Source organism: Pogonomyrmex barbatus, unplaced genomic scaffold (genome assembly GCF_055798465.1).
Source record: "Pogonomyrmex barbatus isolate J1 unplaced genomic scaffold, ASM5579846v1 scaffold1, whole genome shotgun sequence".
NCBI classification, from domain to species: Eukaryota; Metazoa; Arthropoda; class Insecta; order Hymenoptera; family Formicidae; genus Pogonomyrmex; species Pogonomyrmex barbatus.
In genome coordinates, this window is record NW_028297098.1 from 20,241,226 (window position 1) to 20,257,374 (window position 16,149).

General features: G+C 34.8%; 4 protein-coding genes across 7 annotated transcripts; 1 reads left to right on the forward strand and 3 right to left on the reverse strand.

Moving 5' to 3' along the window:
- Nucleotides 1–44: 44 nt before the first annotated feature.
- Nucleotides 45–2,601, reverse strand: LOC105425161 (tubulin alpha-1 chain). Its single transcript, XM_011635788.3, has 5 exons — nucleotides 2,461–2,601; nucleotides 1,996–2,212; nucleotides 1,095–1,924; nucleotides 532–695; nucleotides 45–452 (listed from the first exon to the last, which is right to left on the reverse strand). The coding sequence occupies exons 1-5, from the start codon at nucleotides 2,461–2,463 to the stop codon at nucleotides 326–328; spliced, it is 1,341 nt and encodes a 446-aa protein (XP_011634090.1). The 5' UTR covers nucleotides 2,464–2,601; the 3' UTR covers nucleotides 45–325.
- Nucleotides 2,602–2,633: 32 nt separating this feature from the next.
- ics (ras suppressor protein 1) lies at nucleotides 2,634–5,834 on the reverse strand. The gene is made up of 8 exons (XM_011635789.3): nucleotides 5,530–5,834; nucleotides 4,527–4,577; nucleotides 4,320–4,440; nucleotides 4,115–4,233; nucleotides 3,957–4,039; nucleotides 3,756–3,870; nucleotides 3,535–3,667; nucleotides 2,634–3,287 (listed from the first exon to the last, which is right to left on the reverse strand). The coding sequence occupies exons 1-8, from the start codon at nucleotides 5,675–5,677 to the stop codon at nucleotides 3,203–3,205; spliced, it is 855 nt and encodes a 284-aa protein (XP_011634091.1). The 5' UTR covers nucleotides 5,678–5,834; the 3' UTR covers nucleotides 2,634–3,202.
- Nucleotides 5,835–6,426: 592 nt separating this feature from the next.
- LOC105425158 (uncharacterized) lies at nucleotides 6,427–9,690 on the forward strand. Its single transcript, XM_011635781.3, has 5 exons — nucleotides 6,427–7,000; nucleotides 7,558–7,761; nucleotides 7,943–8,233; nucleotides 8,373–8,609; nucleotides 8,818–9,690. Exons 1-5 carry the CDS (start codon nucleotides 6,980–6,982, stop codon nucleotides 9,007–9,009), a joined length of 945 nt encoding a protein of 314 aa, XP_011634083.2. The 5' UTR covers nucleotides 6,427–6,979; the 3' UTR covers nucleotides 9,010–9,690.
- Nucleotides 9,450–15,864, reverse strand: LOC105425159 (uncharacterized). 4 transcript variants are annotated; one of them, XM_011635785.2, is made up of 7 exons: nucleotides 15,727–15,864; nucleotides 15,332–15,401; nucleotides 14,842–15,180; nucleotides 13,606–14,345; nucleotides 13,367–13,510; nucleotides 11,189–13,146; nucleotides 9,450–10,581 (listed from the first exon to the last, which is right to left on the reverse strand). In XM_011635785.2, exons 2-7 carry the CDS (start codon nucleotides 15,361–15,363, stop codon nucleotides 10,354–10,356), a joined length of 3,441 nt encoding a protein of 1,146 aa, XP_011634087.2. In that variant the 5' UTR covers nucleotides 15,364–15,401; nucleotides 15,727–15,864; the 3' UTR covers nucleotides 9,450–10,353. The 4 variants fall into 4 exon arrangements, with proteins under 4 accessions (XP_011634087.2, XP_011634086.2, XP_011634084.2 ...); XM_011635784.2 differs by lacking the exon at nucleotides 15,727–15,864 and adding an exon at nucleotides 15,596–15,724; XM_011635782.2 differs by lacking the exon at nucleotides 15,727–15,864 and adding an exon at nucleotides 15,509–15,711.
- Nucleotides 15,865–16,149: the final 285 nt, after the last annotated feature.

Below are 16,149 nucleotides of genomic sequence, written 5' to 3' on the forward strand. Positions count from 1 at the left end.
GAGAATTCTCTCGAGTTCCCCACACAAAGATATCACGGAGTGAATATATTTCAGTATTTTTTTATTGTATCACAAAGATGTGTATAAACTCGTGTCTAAAATAAAAACTCGTATCTAAAATAAAAACTCGTATCTAAAATAAAAACTCGTGTCTAAAATAAAAACAATATATACAAATATGTACAAGGGATAACAAAACGATGTAAAAATCCTAGAAAAACGGTGCGACCGAATAAACATAAAAAAAAAAAGAGAAATGTTTATCCCACCAAAGTACGTGCGTTCTTGATGCACGCCATTGTTATTGCGAGTTATTTAAAAGCGATCAAACTTCTTCCTCGCCACCAATATCCAAGGAATCCATACCGACTTCGTGATAATCCTTCTCTAATGCAGCTAAATCCTCTCTGGCTTCGTTAAATACGCTCTCGTCCATATTCTCGCCGAGATACCTGACAACGCATTACAATTCTTGAATAAAAACATGATCAGCAAGTTTAATCTTGTAGGATAAAAATCAATGTAATTTACCAATGAACGAAAGCTCGTTTGCTGAACATAAGATCGAATTTTCGATTCATTCGGCTCCATGCTTCCGAAATCGCTGTAGTGTTCGCCAACATAACCATAGCTCTCTGCACCTTTGCCAGATCACCACCTGGCACCACGGTTGGTGGTTGGTAATTGATTCCAATCTGTCATATTTAAATCAAAGCGATAAAACGTGAAAATTAATGTTAAAAATTTGATTACAATCTCTAAAATATTTTAAAGTAGAGATATAAATAAGTATAAATAATTTATAAATCACAATTTGTCCAGAAATTTCTTTTATCATTTATTGAGCATGTTTCAGCAATCACGTGTAGTTAGTTTTTTTTTTTCATCAATTCGGTGATTATAGTTTATAATCTATTTTTTGTCTTTGCTTTGTAAATATCATTTTATTAATATTAATAAATTCAGTTCATTAAAATAAAAATAATTTCTTTCATCTACAAATTAATGGTACAACGCAGGAAGTGTAATCCACTATTTATAAATTAAGTTGTGAATTAAAATCCTTGCTCGCATAAAAAGATGTTAAAAAGAACCTTAAAGCCTGTCGGACACCAATCGACGAACTGTATCGTCCTCTTAGTTTTGATAATCGCGATGGAAGCATTAACATCTTTTGGTACTACGTCGCCTCTGTATAGTAAGCAGCAAGCCATGTATTTGCCTCTTCGCGGGTCACATTTGACCATCTGCATGGACGGCTCGAAGCAGGCCGAAGTGAGTTCCATCACAGTGAGCTGTTCGTGATAGGCTTTTTCAACAGATACGATAGGCGCGTAGGTCACTAGAGGGAAATGTATCCTGGGATAGGGCACGAGATTCGTCTGGAACTCGGTGAGGTCGACGTTGAGGGCGCCGTCGAACCTCAACGAGGCCGTGATCGCGGAGACTATTTGGCCGATTAGCCGATTCAGATTCGTGTAGGTAGGTCGCTCGATGTCGAGATTACGCCGGCAAATATCGTAGATCGCTTCGTTGTCCACAAGGAACGCACAATCGGAATTCTCCAGTGTGGTGTGGGTCATCAGGATCGCGTTGTAGGGTTCGACGACTGCTGTGGAGATCTGCGGCGACGGGTATACGGCGAACTCCATTTTTGCTTTCTTGCCGTAGTCCATGGACAGCCGGTCCATCAGCAGACTTGTGAAACCGGATCCAGTACCACCACCGGACGCGTGGAAGATGAGGAAACCCTGAAGACCGCCACACATCTCGGCTATCTTGCGAATTCTGTCCAACACAAGGTCGACGATTTCCCTGCCCAAGGTATAATAGCCGCGCGCGTAATTATTCGCGGCATCTTCCTTGCCAGAGATCAATTGCTCAGGATGGAATAGCTGATAGTATGTTCCCGTGCGCACCTCGTCTAAAGAGCGAAAACGAAGCAGCGATATCGATATCTTGTTACAAATGATCGCTATTACAAAATGAGCTCACCTATCACCGTCGGTTCGAGGTCGATGAAAACAGCCCTGGGTACATATTTTCCACCACCCGTTTCACTGAAGAAGGTTTGGAAACCATCATCGCTTGTACAGGTCTGCGGTGGCAGCATGCCATCAGGTTGTATGCCGTGTTCCAAACAATACAGCTCCCAACAAGCATTGCCTATCTGTACGCCACCTTGGCCGATGTGGACCGAAAGTACTTCGCGCTATTGGTTTCGATTAATCAATGTGTCATAATAAATCTATATCCCTTACCGTTACAAAATTGTAAATTAATAAATTTCTCATTTTAATTCATATTTTTTTATTTTAAATTTATGATTCCTAACATCTTTCAATCAAGGTTGCAATAATGCTTATCGATCCTAAATAATTTGATATTTTATTATATGAAAAAATATAGATAATGTAAGCTTTTTTATGGATAATTGTAGCTGTATTTTTTTATATTTACCATTTTAAAAACTCGTTAGTTTGCGATAGAAAGGTGGGATAAACGAGTACTGACACCGGAAATATTTGACATGGATTGATGACAAGACAATTTGTTTCGTTGTTTTGCGACTTTCTTTCTTGTTGTCCAGGGAAACAGTAGAAATCAATGTAAAAAACTAATAATAAGCCATATTCCCAATTAGAATATTTTTATTGCAAAATACTATTAATACTGTATTGCAAAAAGATCTCAAAGTTAGATATTCTTGATTTCCTATACATATATAAAATGTATTTTTATTATCCGAGTTGAGAGATATTTAATATGTTGAATTGCTAATCAACATACTCAATATTTTATTGCGATTTCTATAAAAAGAAATATTTTTTTAACAACTTGTTACTTAATAGTTAAATTCGCTAATTAAGATTAACAATTATATCAATATTTCATCTAATAAAAAATACGCAAAAGATTGAGATAAAATTTTTATATATATGTTTTTTTTGGATTAGAAAACAATATGTATATGCATATGTATATTAAATGAATAGACAATTGAAAATATATAACAATATTGTTAATACTATCGTCTCTTATCGTTATTGATCCTATTTCTAAAAGGCATTATTTAGTTCTTGGATTCGTTAATTAGCATAAACAAATGAGTATTGGCAGTATATGGCTTATAAAAATAATCTCTGTACGAGATTAGGCAGAAATATATATTTGGTCGGGATTATGTGGAAATAAGTTCACGTCAACGAGCACGAGAGATCTTCTTGCTCTTATCGTTCTCAATGGCAGGTGGCGGACCTTTGGCACTTTGATGTCGATTGTAAACACTGAAAAAAGTAACAGTGGCAAAACTTGTACTTGTTATCAAGATTTCTCTCAATCAATTATAATGTATTAGTGTTCCAATTCAAGCGTTAGAAGTGTGTGTGTGTGTGTGTGTGTGTGTGTGTGTGTGTGTGTGTGTGAGAGAGCACCTCGAGAATTCAGATGAAACGATCATTCCAAAAATTATTATTCTTCAAAATATATTCAATTTTTTTCAAAAAATGCCGTGTTGGCGACATAAACACCTACTATCGATACGTTTCCGAGCGAATGTAATCCATGACGTGAGATATGCCCACTTGCAGCTGGTCGCCAATCGGAGTAACCCACGGATTGAATTCCATTCGAAACACCGCTTTGTTACTCACCAGATCTAGATTTCCTGTAATATCAATTATACAGCACACGTTCTATCCAGTTACTATGATGATTTTATGTATACATATAAAGTGTAGTAATATTCTATCTACCTATTTCCGGAGGTAACACTGTCAAACGATTTCCTTGAATATGCAGCTCTCTAAGGCGTGTCAGTTCGCCAATCTCTTTCGGTAATTCGATCAAATCATTCTCCCTCAGTACGAGCTGAAATATTTTGATTGAAAGACTATTATCGAGAAACGAATAATTTTTTTTCGTAAAGTTATAAAATCAAAGAGAAATCTTCTTACAATTTGGAGATTTTTTAACTGGCCGATTTCAGGCGGCAGATATTCGAAATCGTTGTCAGCGAGGTAGAGCGCTCTTAGAGTTTCTAAAGAAAGAACAAATTAACGTATAGCGATTTTTGCGGAGAAGCGCATTAAGCGATCTAACAACCGTAACTGACCCATCATGAAGAAGTTTCCGGGTAGGTTCTTTTCGTTGAGATTGTTGTACGTCAAGTCCAACACCTCGAGAACCGGAAACGCACCGAAACCGCGAGGAAGCACGTCTAATCGGTTCATCCTGTCGGAAGTTAAACGCTCTGATAAATTTTTCAGTGAAGAAACGGGGATAAAGATACACGTGACACGTCCTATAAAATTACTGACCCTACATTCAGGATCCTCAATTTTGGCATTTGCGAGAGAGATATGGGCAGCTCGGTGATGTGATTGTTGAAGAGATTCAATATCTCAAGATTGACTAGATTGGCGAGACCCGGTGGCACCGCTGTATTAAAAACCGCAATTGTCGTGATGATATGTCGATTGAATTATCGAATAATACAATTGTGATTGAGTTTGTGATAATCTCACCTTGAATTTTATTATGGCTTAGTGTCAGCCTCGTTACGTTAATCATATTCACTGAAACACACGGAAACATTCTTAAGTTCATTTTTAATTTGATACTGAGAATTTAATATTGTATCATATTTACGATTCATAATCCTATAATTTTGTTCGTCGTATAATATTATATTTCACAAACTTTAAAAAATACTTTTGCTCGCGGATTTTAATTTTGGATAAGTAATTTTTAAAAATAACATAATTTAATATTCAGAGAACCAAATTCTAAAAATGTTTCCTCTTTATCGCAAAAATCAATTTCTAAAAATTGTTTAAGTCACTATCTGTGTTGTGTGTATGACTACGAATTCAAAATTAAAATTATAAGAAAGGATTCTATGAATTATTAACTAAGTTAATTTTTGCATCAAACTTAATCCTATAATTTCTATAGTAATATCTATAATTTTTAGAGATTTTTAATTGCAATTCTAAAATAGAAATTGCATCGCATAAATATTAAATTTAGTGCATAGATTAACATATAAAATTAGCTATTTGATGGTTATATATTTGTAATTTTTAGCTTTAGATTTAAACAAAATTGATAAATACTGATACGAAATTCGAGAAAATCTGAAAGAAATTTATTATGACACACAAGAGCACAAGACACATTCTATTATATATTTCGAAATCATTTTGCAGAAAGTTATATATCGCTCCCTTCATTATTTTCTCAATCTTAAAAAGAATTCTACGCTTTTTCATAAATTAATACTGTATTGTATCAACTTTTAAAATTTGCGTGATCGCTCTCTAAGCGTTTCACCGCGTTACTCCGCGTCAGACGCGAAGTGTCAAATTTAAAGGGAACACGCGCATGCGCCGACCCGCCCACGTGATCCGCGCGGATGGCCATGTCGCGGATGACGAGCGAGGGAGCAGCCGCGGGCGACAAGTTGCCTAATTTGGCGATCCTCGGTGGACGCGCGCGCGACGGACGAGCGGCGGATGAGACACTCACGCAATCCCGGCATCTCCTCGAACGTCGCGATACCCTTGTCGGCGAGATCCAGCTCGGGATTCTGGATCTCCCGGGCTTCGTCCAGCACCTTTTTCGCCTTCGACATCTTCCCCGCAGGAATACACGACACTGGCGCGGTCTGATTCATTGCGCGCGCAATCGCCGTGCGACGGCTCGCGGAGCGACGGAGGAGTAGCGTCACCCGTTATTAGTGGCGGAACGACGGATGCGTTGCCGTACTTCATGCCGCTACTCCGGCGCGCTCTATTTTACAACCGATGTCGTCCAGTGCCGAAGTCGTTAGATGGCGGTTCCAGCTCCATCTCCTCTAACTTATCTAGTTATTGGGATTTCTTCGTTTTCGATTTCTTAATTAATTAATAAGCGTTTTGTTTACTTCTTTTTCTGTTTTGTTTTTACTTCAGGTCTGCGTGTTTAATTACTCGGTTTATAATTATCATATTATAATCAAATTCGATATACATATCCCTCTTTCAATAAGAAAAATAATTGACATGTAATAAATAAAACAAACTGACTTTGACTCAAACTTGTCATTACATATCTTCTTTTTTTTCTAATAAAAAAGAAATTATTACATCTCAACATTCTTTACTTATCAACACGAGATTTATCCCATACAATACTTATTTTATTTTTAAGGATCTTAAGATCTTATTAAATTTTATAATGGAACAACATTTTTATATGAATAAAATTAAAAATAGTGGCAATCACAAGGCTCTCCATATTGATAGTTGGAAATTCAGAAATAAAGGAGTCTTAAAAATCTTTTATATTATAATCACATGTAATATATTTACTTTTTTATTTCCACGAATTTTTATAGTAAATATATTCCTGTCATGTTTAATTTTGTTAGATTTGAACAAAAACATGGCTTGAGCGAATGAATCTGCGCGATCACACATTTTTTGCAGAATGTCAATACTCGTTATACTGTATTTTAAATATATATCTATTTTTTTTAAAAAAGACAAAGAGTGTATACTACACTCAATTATGAAGAATATATCTATATTTGCGTAGAACAAAAAATGAAATGACAGCTTTATATCCGTAATTAGAAGGACGAAAGAACATTGTATATTTACTGTTCTAACATTTAACATAAGATAATTTTATAAGATAATTTTCTCTAACAGAATCTAATTTTCTCTCTGTAATTACATGTGTCGAAATGTAATTACGTGCCTGTACAGCTGACGAATCAGATTCAATTTCAAGCGTCTATCAGTTTTTTTCATCGTGTGATTGTGGCGATCCTGAGTGACGTATATATACATATGTCGAAGAAACGGTAAAACGGGGAATTCCGCCGACGTTAGGAGCGGGAGTGATTAGGTTTTGTTGCGAGTACATTGTTGGTGTTTTCAAAATATTCGCCGTTCTGAGCTCGTATTTCGCACTTAAAATACACGCAATCACGATGGAGGAGATTCGGGTCATGGTATTGCATACATCAGTATTTTCATATGCTGGATTTCTTTTATAAATCTTATATCTTTGTAATATCAATTATGTTTTGTATGTTTTATATGTATAGCGGATTTTTAGTCGATTGTTGATAGATAATTTCATTGCATCATTTAATCGAAAAATTAGAAATGATATATTTAATATAATGATATTTATATAAAACTTATGTGAAACTAAAACATGAACTAAAATTAATATTTTTCAAGAAACGTGATATTTCTTGAGAAATTGTCGAAATTACAAATGATATATTGATATACAAATATAATATACAAATGTGATCCCAAACCATATGCATGCTTATAACATTTTCGAAGAAATGCTTTTAAAAGTACTTTTAAAAAGTTTTTAAGTTTTATTACATGATTTTAAGCAACTTGGAATATCATAATATTTTGAGGTTTTTAAATTTGTATTATTAGATTGACTGAATCATTTTTGAAACGTTGGTTATATATATTTGTTAATCATATGTCTTAAAAATATTTTAAAGACATATTAATTATTTCATGATTCTAATTGTTTCAGTGGTGTGATACACTAGAGGAATTGCTCCAATGTCCCGTATGCCTAGAAGCATCACAGGGTGTGAAGGTTCAATGCACAAATGGGCATCATATATGTAATTCATGCAGGACACAATTGCAGATGTGTCCTATATGCAAATCTTCTTTTCTGCCAACCAGAAATTTGGCAGTGGAACAAATTTCTGCCAAATTATCTGATATAAAGGTATAGGTCTATCTTTGTTGCTTTCATTTAACATAGCAATAATACTAATAAAGAAGAAGAATAATATAAGGATAACATAATATTGTCTCATTTGTTTATCTAGATAATTATTTTTTTATATAAGATGATAAAAAGTGACTAGCTGGATAAAATTTTAAATAAAAATGGATGTTATTTCTAGTTATCTCTGCTGCATCCATACCATGCACTGAATAGACGAATTCTACACAACAAGATTTGTGTAGCTACTCAAACCGAGGACGTTTGCATGCCTTCTACTGCCTGTCAAACTGAATCTGTAAATCAAATTAAACCGATTACTACTAAAAACGAACAAAAGTTGACACTAAATTTGGCGCCTAGAGTAGGAAAAGGATCATACCCTTGTCGTATTGGATCTTGCACATTGGAATTAGTACATGGAAGAATGATTGGTCATCTAAGATATTATCATAAAGATATATTTTATGAGGTATTTCTAATAATCAAATTTGCATGCATGAATACAATCAAAATTAAGTTTTTCGATATTTTAATTGAATTTCTAAATTTTATAATTTTTTAAAGACAATTAAGCTCTTATTTGGGATTATAATTAATTGTAATTACAGTTCACCACAAAAGATAATATATTTAAAAAAAAGTGGAATCTGGAATATATCATAAATCGAGATTACGATTTTGCTTTTCATATCAAAGAAATGGGTTTATTTTTTTTAAACATCTCCATAAATCAAATTGGTGATCTAATGGCTTCTTTACAACTTGTTAATTGCATTGCTGTATGCAAACAGTTCATGTATACATTTGAAGCAATTGGGACAATTAATGCTCATTATTCTGGTCAGGTAAGAATAACCATTGCTATTTGCATATATAAGGCGATCTTTCATTTTTCTTTTAATATCTAATATTTTGAGGGACAAAATTATAATTTTATATTTTTTATAAATAATTATAAAATCTTTTTAACAACACCTTTAAAGAGCTACGTTTAATATCTCATATTATTGTCTAATAATAAGATAATATATTAAGGTAATTGCATTCAAACAGGTGAAATCATGCAGAGCAGCAAGTAAATTTCTTTTAAATGACTATTTGCACATACGTGAGAATAACATGCGTCGTATAATTGACAACAAAAATTACTTTAACTGTAATCTAATAATAAGGCGTAGAATTGATTACAGAACAATCTCTACTCAGAATAATCCAATGCATATTTCTGACGATATGACTGATTAAAATAAACATATAATTTTTTATTTTATATAAAAAAAGAATCAATTACTGAATTTGTAAACAAATAATAGTAAAATAGGTGTTTTCTTGACATTTTTTACATAAAATAATGTTTCTGTAAAACTGATTGAAACTTTTTTAATTATTGAATGTAAAACAACATTTTAATTATTTAATTATGCTACTAATTGTAATGTTTAAACAATTTGTATTCATTGAAATGAGAACATTTAGATCATTTTTCTTTTTTAAGCTTATGTCTCTCAGTACTGCCTAATTGATAAACTGAAGAGGAAATTGAAGATTTTGTTACGGATTGCAGATATAAATGCAATCAGGTAAAGATAGTGTAATAATTTTTTACCAATGTTTATATTTTAATATTTCATTACAATCGCTGTTAGGCAGTCCTGTTTTAAAAAGATAGGAAGGGAAAAAAAGTATTGTGTATTTTTTGCTTGGAACACTTCCTATATATTCTTTCAGTAAAATTAATATCAGAAGTCTTGATGTGGAATGAGACAATTTTAAGAACTTTTTAGCGACGAAACGAAGGAAAACTTCGTGATACGTATGTATTATAATCACGACATATGTGATATAACTTACATATAATATTACGGACAGAAAAGTTGTTAATGTACTTCTATATATGAAATAAAGTTATTATGTTAAAAATGAAAATTCAACCATAATTATTGTTTGTCCGTCTGATTTCCAATTACAATCTCGACATTTAAATTGTTGTAAAGTCAAAACAGAACGATGCGCGCCATTCGATTAGTTTTGATAAAATGAAATAGTGTTATTCATTGTGTCTTCTAAATACGTCAAAGATACAAAGTCACGCGCGCGTCGCTCATAATTAATGTCTACATTTGCCTTTATTTCTTGTGTACTAATTAACGATTTGCTAAGAGCTACCGCATCTCATCTCTAATACCATTTCTTTTCTTGTTGCTTTTCTATTTATTTCCATGTAAATTAAATTGCAATTGCATTGTGAATCACCATTCGGTAATCATTTTGTTTCTCGCTTTGCTTAATTTGCAAGAAATACACTCCAAAAATGTGTATTCTGAGTCTGTCGCAGACTCACGTGTGCAATTGGAAAATAACGAAAATTATATTATCCCTGTGCATATCATAATGCCTCGAGGACGACTCTGCGCCTCGGTCTCAGTTATCCGTTCTTCCCTACATATCTTTTGAGAATTTCGCACGTCCTCGTCAAATGATTAGGTAATTATCCGCCGCCGCGCACGCTTGTGGTTACTTAAGACGGCATACGCTAAACGCGAAATTACACTCTGCTTGACCTCCTCAGCGGATCTTTCGCGTATTCCTTCAAGTGGTACCTCCCTCACGTAGTGACTTTTGTTGCTCCAAAAGTCGTTCTAAAGGGGAAGGACCTGGTCCGGACCATAGAGATTGTTGATGAAGTCGTGCTTTCATTTGATCTTGAGTGGTCGAACCAGAATTGATTGATGTATTAACCGATGTATTCCATGTATTGCTGCTGAACAAGGAATAAGTATTGCCGGTGCTTACTGCTTGGGATGGTTTTTGCTCGAGCTAAATAAAAACATTATGAAATTATTCAAGATGGAATATTTATAAAATATTTATATATTATATGTTTGCAATATATAGAGTGAGAGAATTATTTAATTAAATAAAATTTATTATTTTCAATTTAAATTAAAGTTATTAATCACTACATAATTTCGGAAGGCTTTATTAATTGAATCATAGATTATATATAATTTAAATAGATATAAACGAATCATAAATTTCTTTCTTTTCACTAAAAATTAAGATGTATAAAGTCAGATAATATATGTTTAAAAAAATCAAATAAATAAAATTACTATAGTCGACGTATACAAATTCTTTATTAAAAAAATTATAAAAAAATATAATTTAATAATTTGTCTACATCAGTTATGAATATTTAAAAATTTTATTCTCTTTTGCTTACAGATTTGTAGAATGTCTTCAAAAAAACTAATACAACAATAATTAAAAATAAATTTTGTAATTGCAAAGTTGGCAAACGTTTTTGGATATGTTACATAGATATGTTTATTGAACATTTTTCTCTCTCACTTAATTCTTCAATATATTATACAAATTTTGTCATATATTTTAGAAACTTTTGTATTTTAAACGACAGATTTACCTCAAACAATCCAGAATCCTCGAAGCTGTTTCCTGCCATAAGATGTTGTCCATTTTGCTGTTGTCGCTGATAATTCTTGCCTGGCGTCAGTGGCATTCTACTCACTGTATTCCCAAGAGTAGATGAATCGCTCCAGTTTGAGAATGTGTTATCATTAACAGTTGAATCCTTTATATGCATCTGAGTTGTATTATTAGTTGAACCCCACCAGGCAATCGGTGGTTGAGGTGGTCGATTATCCTTCCACAAGTTGAAATGTTCAGTTGGTTCGTAATTGCAAAACATATAACTGTTTGCCGCAGATTGCTGTTGCTGTATTTGATTTTTAGTAGATACATTGATCTGATTCGAAAATGGAAAGTCCATTGCATCAGAATTCTTTTTGTAGAACGATGGCGACGGTTGACTTTGCGATAACGGTTGTCCGAAGGATTGACTCTGATTGAAATGACTCTGATTAAAGCTCAATTGGAAATTTGATGTGCTGGTTGGACTCTGTGAGTTTGCTAGCGTCGTCAAAGTTTGTTGCTGAGGATCCTTTTCGTATACCGATAACGCTGACATCATATTTAATTGATTGTGTATGTCGTTTGGCCTAGGATTGCTTTGCATCATATTTTGCTGTTGCAGCCCCATCGAATGATTCTGTTGCTCTACGCTGATATTTGGTTGCAATCCCATATTATTCGTTTGTAAACTTATACTTTGCGGCATCATATTTTGCTGAGCGGGTGATCCCAATCTCATGTTTTGCTGTAGCAACTGTGCGGGGCTGTGAGATACGTTCTGTGACATCCTTTGATGCAATGGTCTGCTCTGATTAATTGCGTGCATTCCATTAATGTTCTGCGGCATCGCTGGTACCGGTTGTCCATTATTATTAAGTTGTCCTTGCATTTGATAACGCGGTGCGTTTGCTATTGGTGATCGATTTGTTATGAAGTTCTTAGCGAATTGCGGGTTTTGCACACTGAATGATTGATTTGGATAGCAAACCGGTCCCAATGTTGAGGCTTGTGCCGTCATGCCACCGTGGAGCATTTGCTGAGCAATTTGTTGAGTTTGCTGTTCTTTGGTTGCCAATTGATTCACTTGAGCGGGCATGGGAATGCTGGGCGGCAATTTAGGAGATCTCTGTTGACTCTGAATAGATGTAGATTGGTTCTGAATAGTAGACGGAGCGAGTGATATTGTCGATAAACGGTTCTGAATGTTAACGAGAGTATTATTTGTATTGGCAGCTTCATTAGCTTTGGGCATCTCTGAAATTAATGTCGGTTTATTTGTAACAGAAGTAACAGGTGGGACGGTCATTGTTTTCACTTTTCTATCATTTTCTTCAACAATTACGGGTGATATATTCTTGAATGTCACCTGCTTCTGTTCGGTCTCTGCACGACGCATGATTGCTTGCATCGCTATATTCTGTCGCGGTTTTCGCGCGCATGGAAGGGAACTTGCCTCGCTACTGTTTGTCTCTGCAGTACTTACTAAGGAGTCTCGGTCTCGGTTTCGTTCTAAGGAGCCTTGCGGTTTAAGAATACCTTGGAAAATTTTTTTATCTGCAGAAATCTCAATATCGGTTTCCCCAGAACTTTTGCTACTAGCTGCTTCTGACAGCACCGGGCTCATCGAGATATCAAGTTGCTTCTCCTTATTTAAACTAAGTTCCTCGAGTTCCTTCATCAACTCGTTGCTGGGTCCAGCACCGTTGCTCATAGATGTAAATTTGTTATCGCCTGTTTTCTCCTCCGTCGTAATCGAAATTGGTATCAATCCATTAATTCGATATTGAGCAAAGCAATGGCCCAGATGTAAAATACGAACTGCTCGTATCTTGTTTAGTGTCACCATGTCGCCTTCCAATGCTGTATTCGTGAATCTGAGATTTTCGAAACTCTTCTCCAACGGTAAAAAACCTTGGAGATCGCGATCTTCTGGCAATGGTATCGCAGCATCTGTTCCATTGTATCATATTGTATACACAAATTTACTTATCTTATACAATATTAATATATCTCATATATTCACAAATACAAGTCAAAATGCAAATTTATGGCTATACATATATTGCTACATTTTACAGCATAATTTTCTAATTTTTAAATTCACTGATTAAACATAAGTAATTTTATAAATAATTATTTCATAATCCTAAAGAAAATGACCGTTACTTACATTCATCATACTTAAAATCCATCACACAACTCTGTAAGGCATTCAACAGTACGCAAAGACTGGGCCAGATCTGTAATCTTGATGTAAAAGCCATTTCTTCTAAAACCGTGGGTTTTATGTTGATCCAATCAAGGCACAGTTTTACTATGAGAAAAAGATAATGTTACTCTCATCTATTTATAAGTTTTCATATTAAAAATGAAAATTGCGATAGTATTACAGTATTATAAGATACTTACTAGAAGGCAACGCAAAGTACTCAATGATAGAGTTCTTTATTGTATAGACAGGTAGCAGCAAGGCAGATAGAGTGCCTGCGATTAAGTCCAGTATACAGTCGCGAGCGAGTTTTTTATCATTGATCATTTGCTCGTTCTTGTGCACTTCCGTGCTGTCAGTGCCAATCGCAGCTGTGTGTTGCAGAGCATACAAATTGATCACCAGCATTTGTATGAGCATCCACGAACTAAAACTTTCAGTGGCTACCAATGCAGTCAATGTTTCCGTCAATTGTTTGCTGTACGAGCATGCTAGCTTCAAATCGCCGAGTATGTGAATTATTCCATGCAGTTTCAGGAATACAGCGATGTATTCCTGAGAATTTAATTTGGTCTTGCCATCGATATTGAAAGATTTGTCATTCAAGGCGGAGGATAGAGTCGTGGCGAGATTTGCTGTAGCGACAGGAAAAGGATGTTTCACAGCTACCGAACGTGCGTAATGAAACACCGTGCCCAATTTATCACCGCGGGAAGCTTCTAAGAGTGCCAATTGATTATATGGCTGTCCACTGGATGGTGATAGTGAGACAGCATGTCTATAAAACATCTCGGCTTGTTTGCTTTCATTTCTGTACCGTGCAATGTCACCCAGATGTACAAGGCAATATTGGCAGGCATAAAAACAAGAAGATTTGTGAGGAGGAGATAATTTCTCAACAGCCTTCCATGGAGATGTACGTCCATATATATAACCTTTCCTGTAAAAATTAATCATCTCGATAATATATAATCTTGACATATATGACAAATCTAAATTTATGAAAAATAGATTTATGTAAGATACAAAATAAAATGCTGAATAGCTTAGTACTAAAACAATTGCCTACTAAGAAAAAAATAAGTTTTATTTCTATTGATTATATCTTGTAACTCTTAACAACAGTATTATTATTGTTGTATAGACATAATATACAATAAAAAATTGCGCAATTGTTGTTAATAGTTAAGAATAGGCTGTTTGATTTGTTTATCTTTTAGGACTCCAGTAATTTTGAGCAGAAAAATATTATATTCTGATAAAAACAAGGTTTGCAAAATATGAGTTTAATCTCAAATCAATAAACTACAATATCATATCATTTTTCTTAGAAGACAGAAATCTTCGATAATTAAAAAAAAAACTAAATTTGACCCATTCCAGGCTGTGAAAATCTTAATTAATGATAAGAAACAAAATTTGTATAAAAGACATACCTTCTAAATGGTAGATCTAAATCAAATACAGTGCAGATTTCTTGCAGCAAAGTCAAATAGAAACCACTGGCTGCTTCTAGGCACCAACTGAGCAACGCCTGGGATTCGCCACGTTTGGGATTTTTCCTGTCCTTAGCCTGCGATTGCAGAGTCACTATATAATTCTTAAATCCAAGACTCCACAATTCTTGCTCAACTTTCTTGTCCAAGGCATATTCCAGATCCAATATGAGAACCTGCTGGTATATCTTCTGCAATTGCTGTTGACATACCCAGGCATCGTTGTCATTAAGAAGATCCTTGCAACGTTGGACCTTGTCCTTCAATGGTTCCGCTTTCCTGTTAGACAAATTTTACATATTAATGTAATGCATAACGAAATATGTAATTATGTATTCATAATTGCAATGAAGGATTTATAATTGATAATGCCTTATGATCAATGTGGAATTTATAATCAATGACACATTTATAATTCATCAGATCTTACTTCAAAGCCTGAACGGCCGCCTTTAGGCCCATATTCCGTCCACCCAGCGATCAAACGCGATGTCCTTCACCTGCACACAATTTGTCATGCCATTAGTGTCATTCTAGGAGAGAGCGATTAAGCTCCGCGAGAATTTTTATTTTGCAACACAACTTCTAGATCAATTCCATTCTTAACCTCTCATCACAGATTACTCCGATTCTCGACTACGATCGACGGATCACGTTCGAACAAAGTGCGGAAAGTGATCGCAGGTGAACATACGTTTTGTCATCATCTATCAGGAAGAAAAAAAGATTGACTGTGCACGATTCGGTTGGAAGAAGTCGCAATGCAATTGCTCGCGCTCGACGGAAAGTTCACTAAGTGGCCGCCATTTTTTTTTCCCAACTCACCGAAAGCACAAATAAGTGCAGCCCGTCGCGAAGTGTGCGACGTAACATTAACCTAACCTAGCTACTTAAATCTCGCCGAAAATCTGTCGTCGCGAGAGAGAACTGAAACAATGATAGGCAACGACTGACACAAAAATGTCTTCGTTGTTCACTATGGAAATATTTGTGGAAATAACAACTGGAGAAACACTAACAAATTAAGAAGTTAGGTTAGGCACATAGAAACGACGGGTGTGTGTGTGTGTGTGTGTTGTGTGTGTGTGTGCGCGCGCGCGCGCATGACGTTTTTTACGCTGTGTAAGCGTAAATTGTAAATGGCGAAGATTAATCCAGTGGAGTTGAAAAAAGAGATGATATTGGAATAACGACAAAGATTCCGCCAATCGCGCACAACGCGACTCTTTCAACGCCTCCGACGTTGAC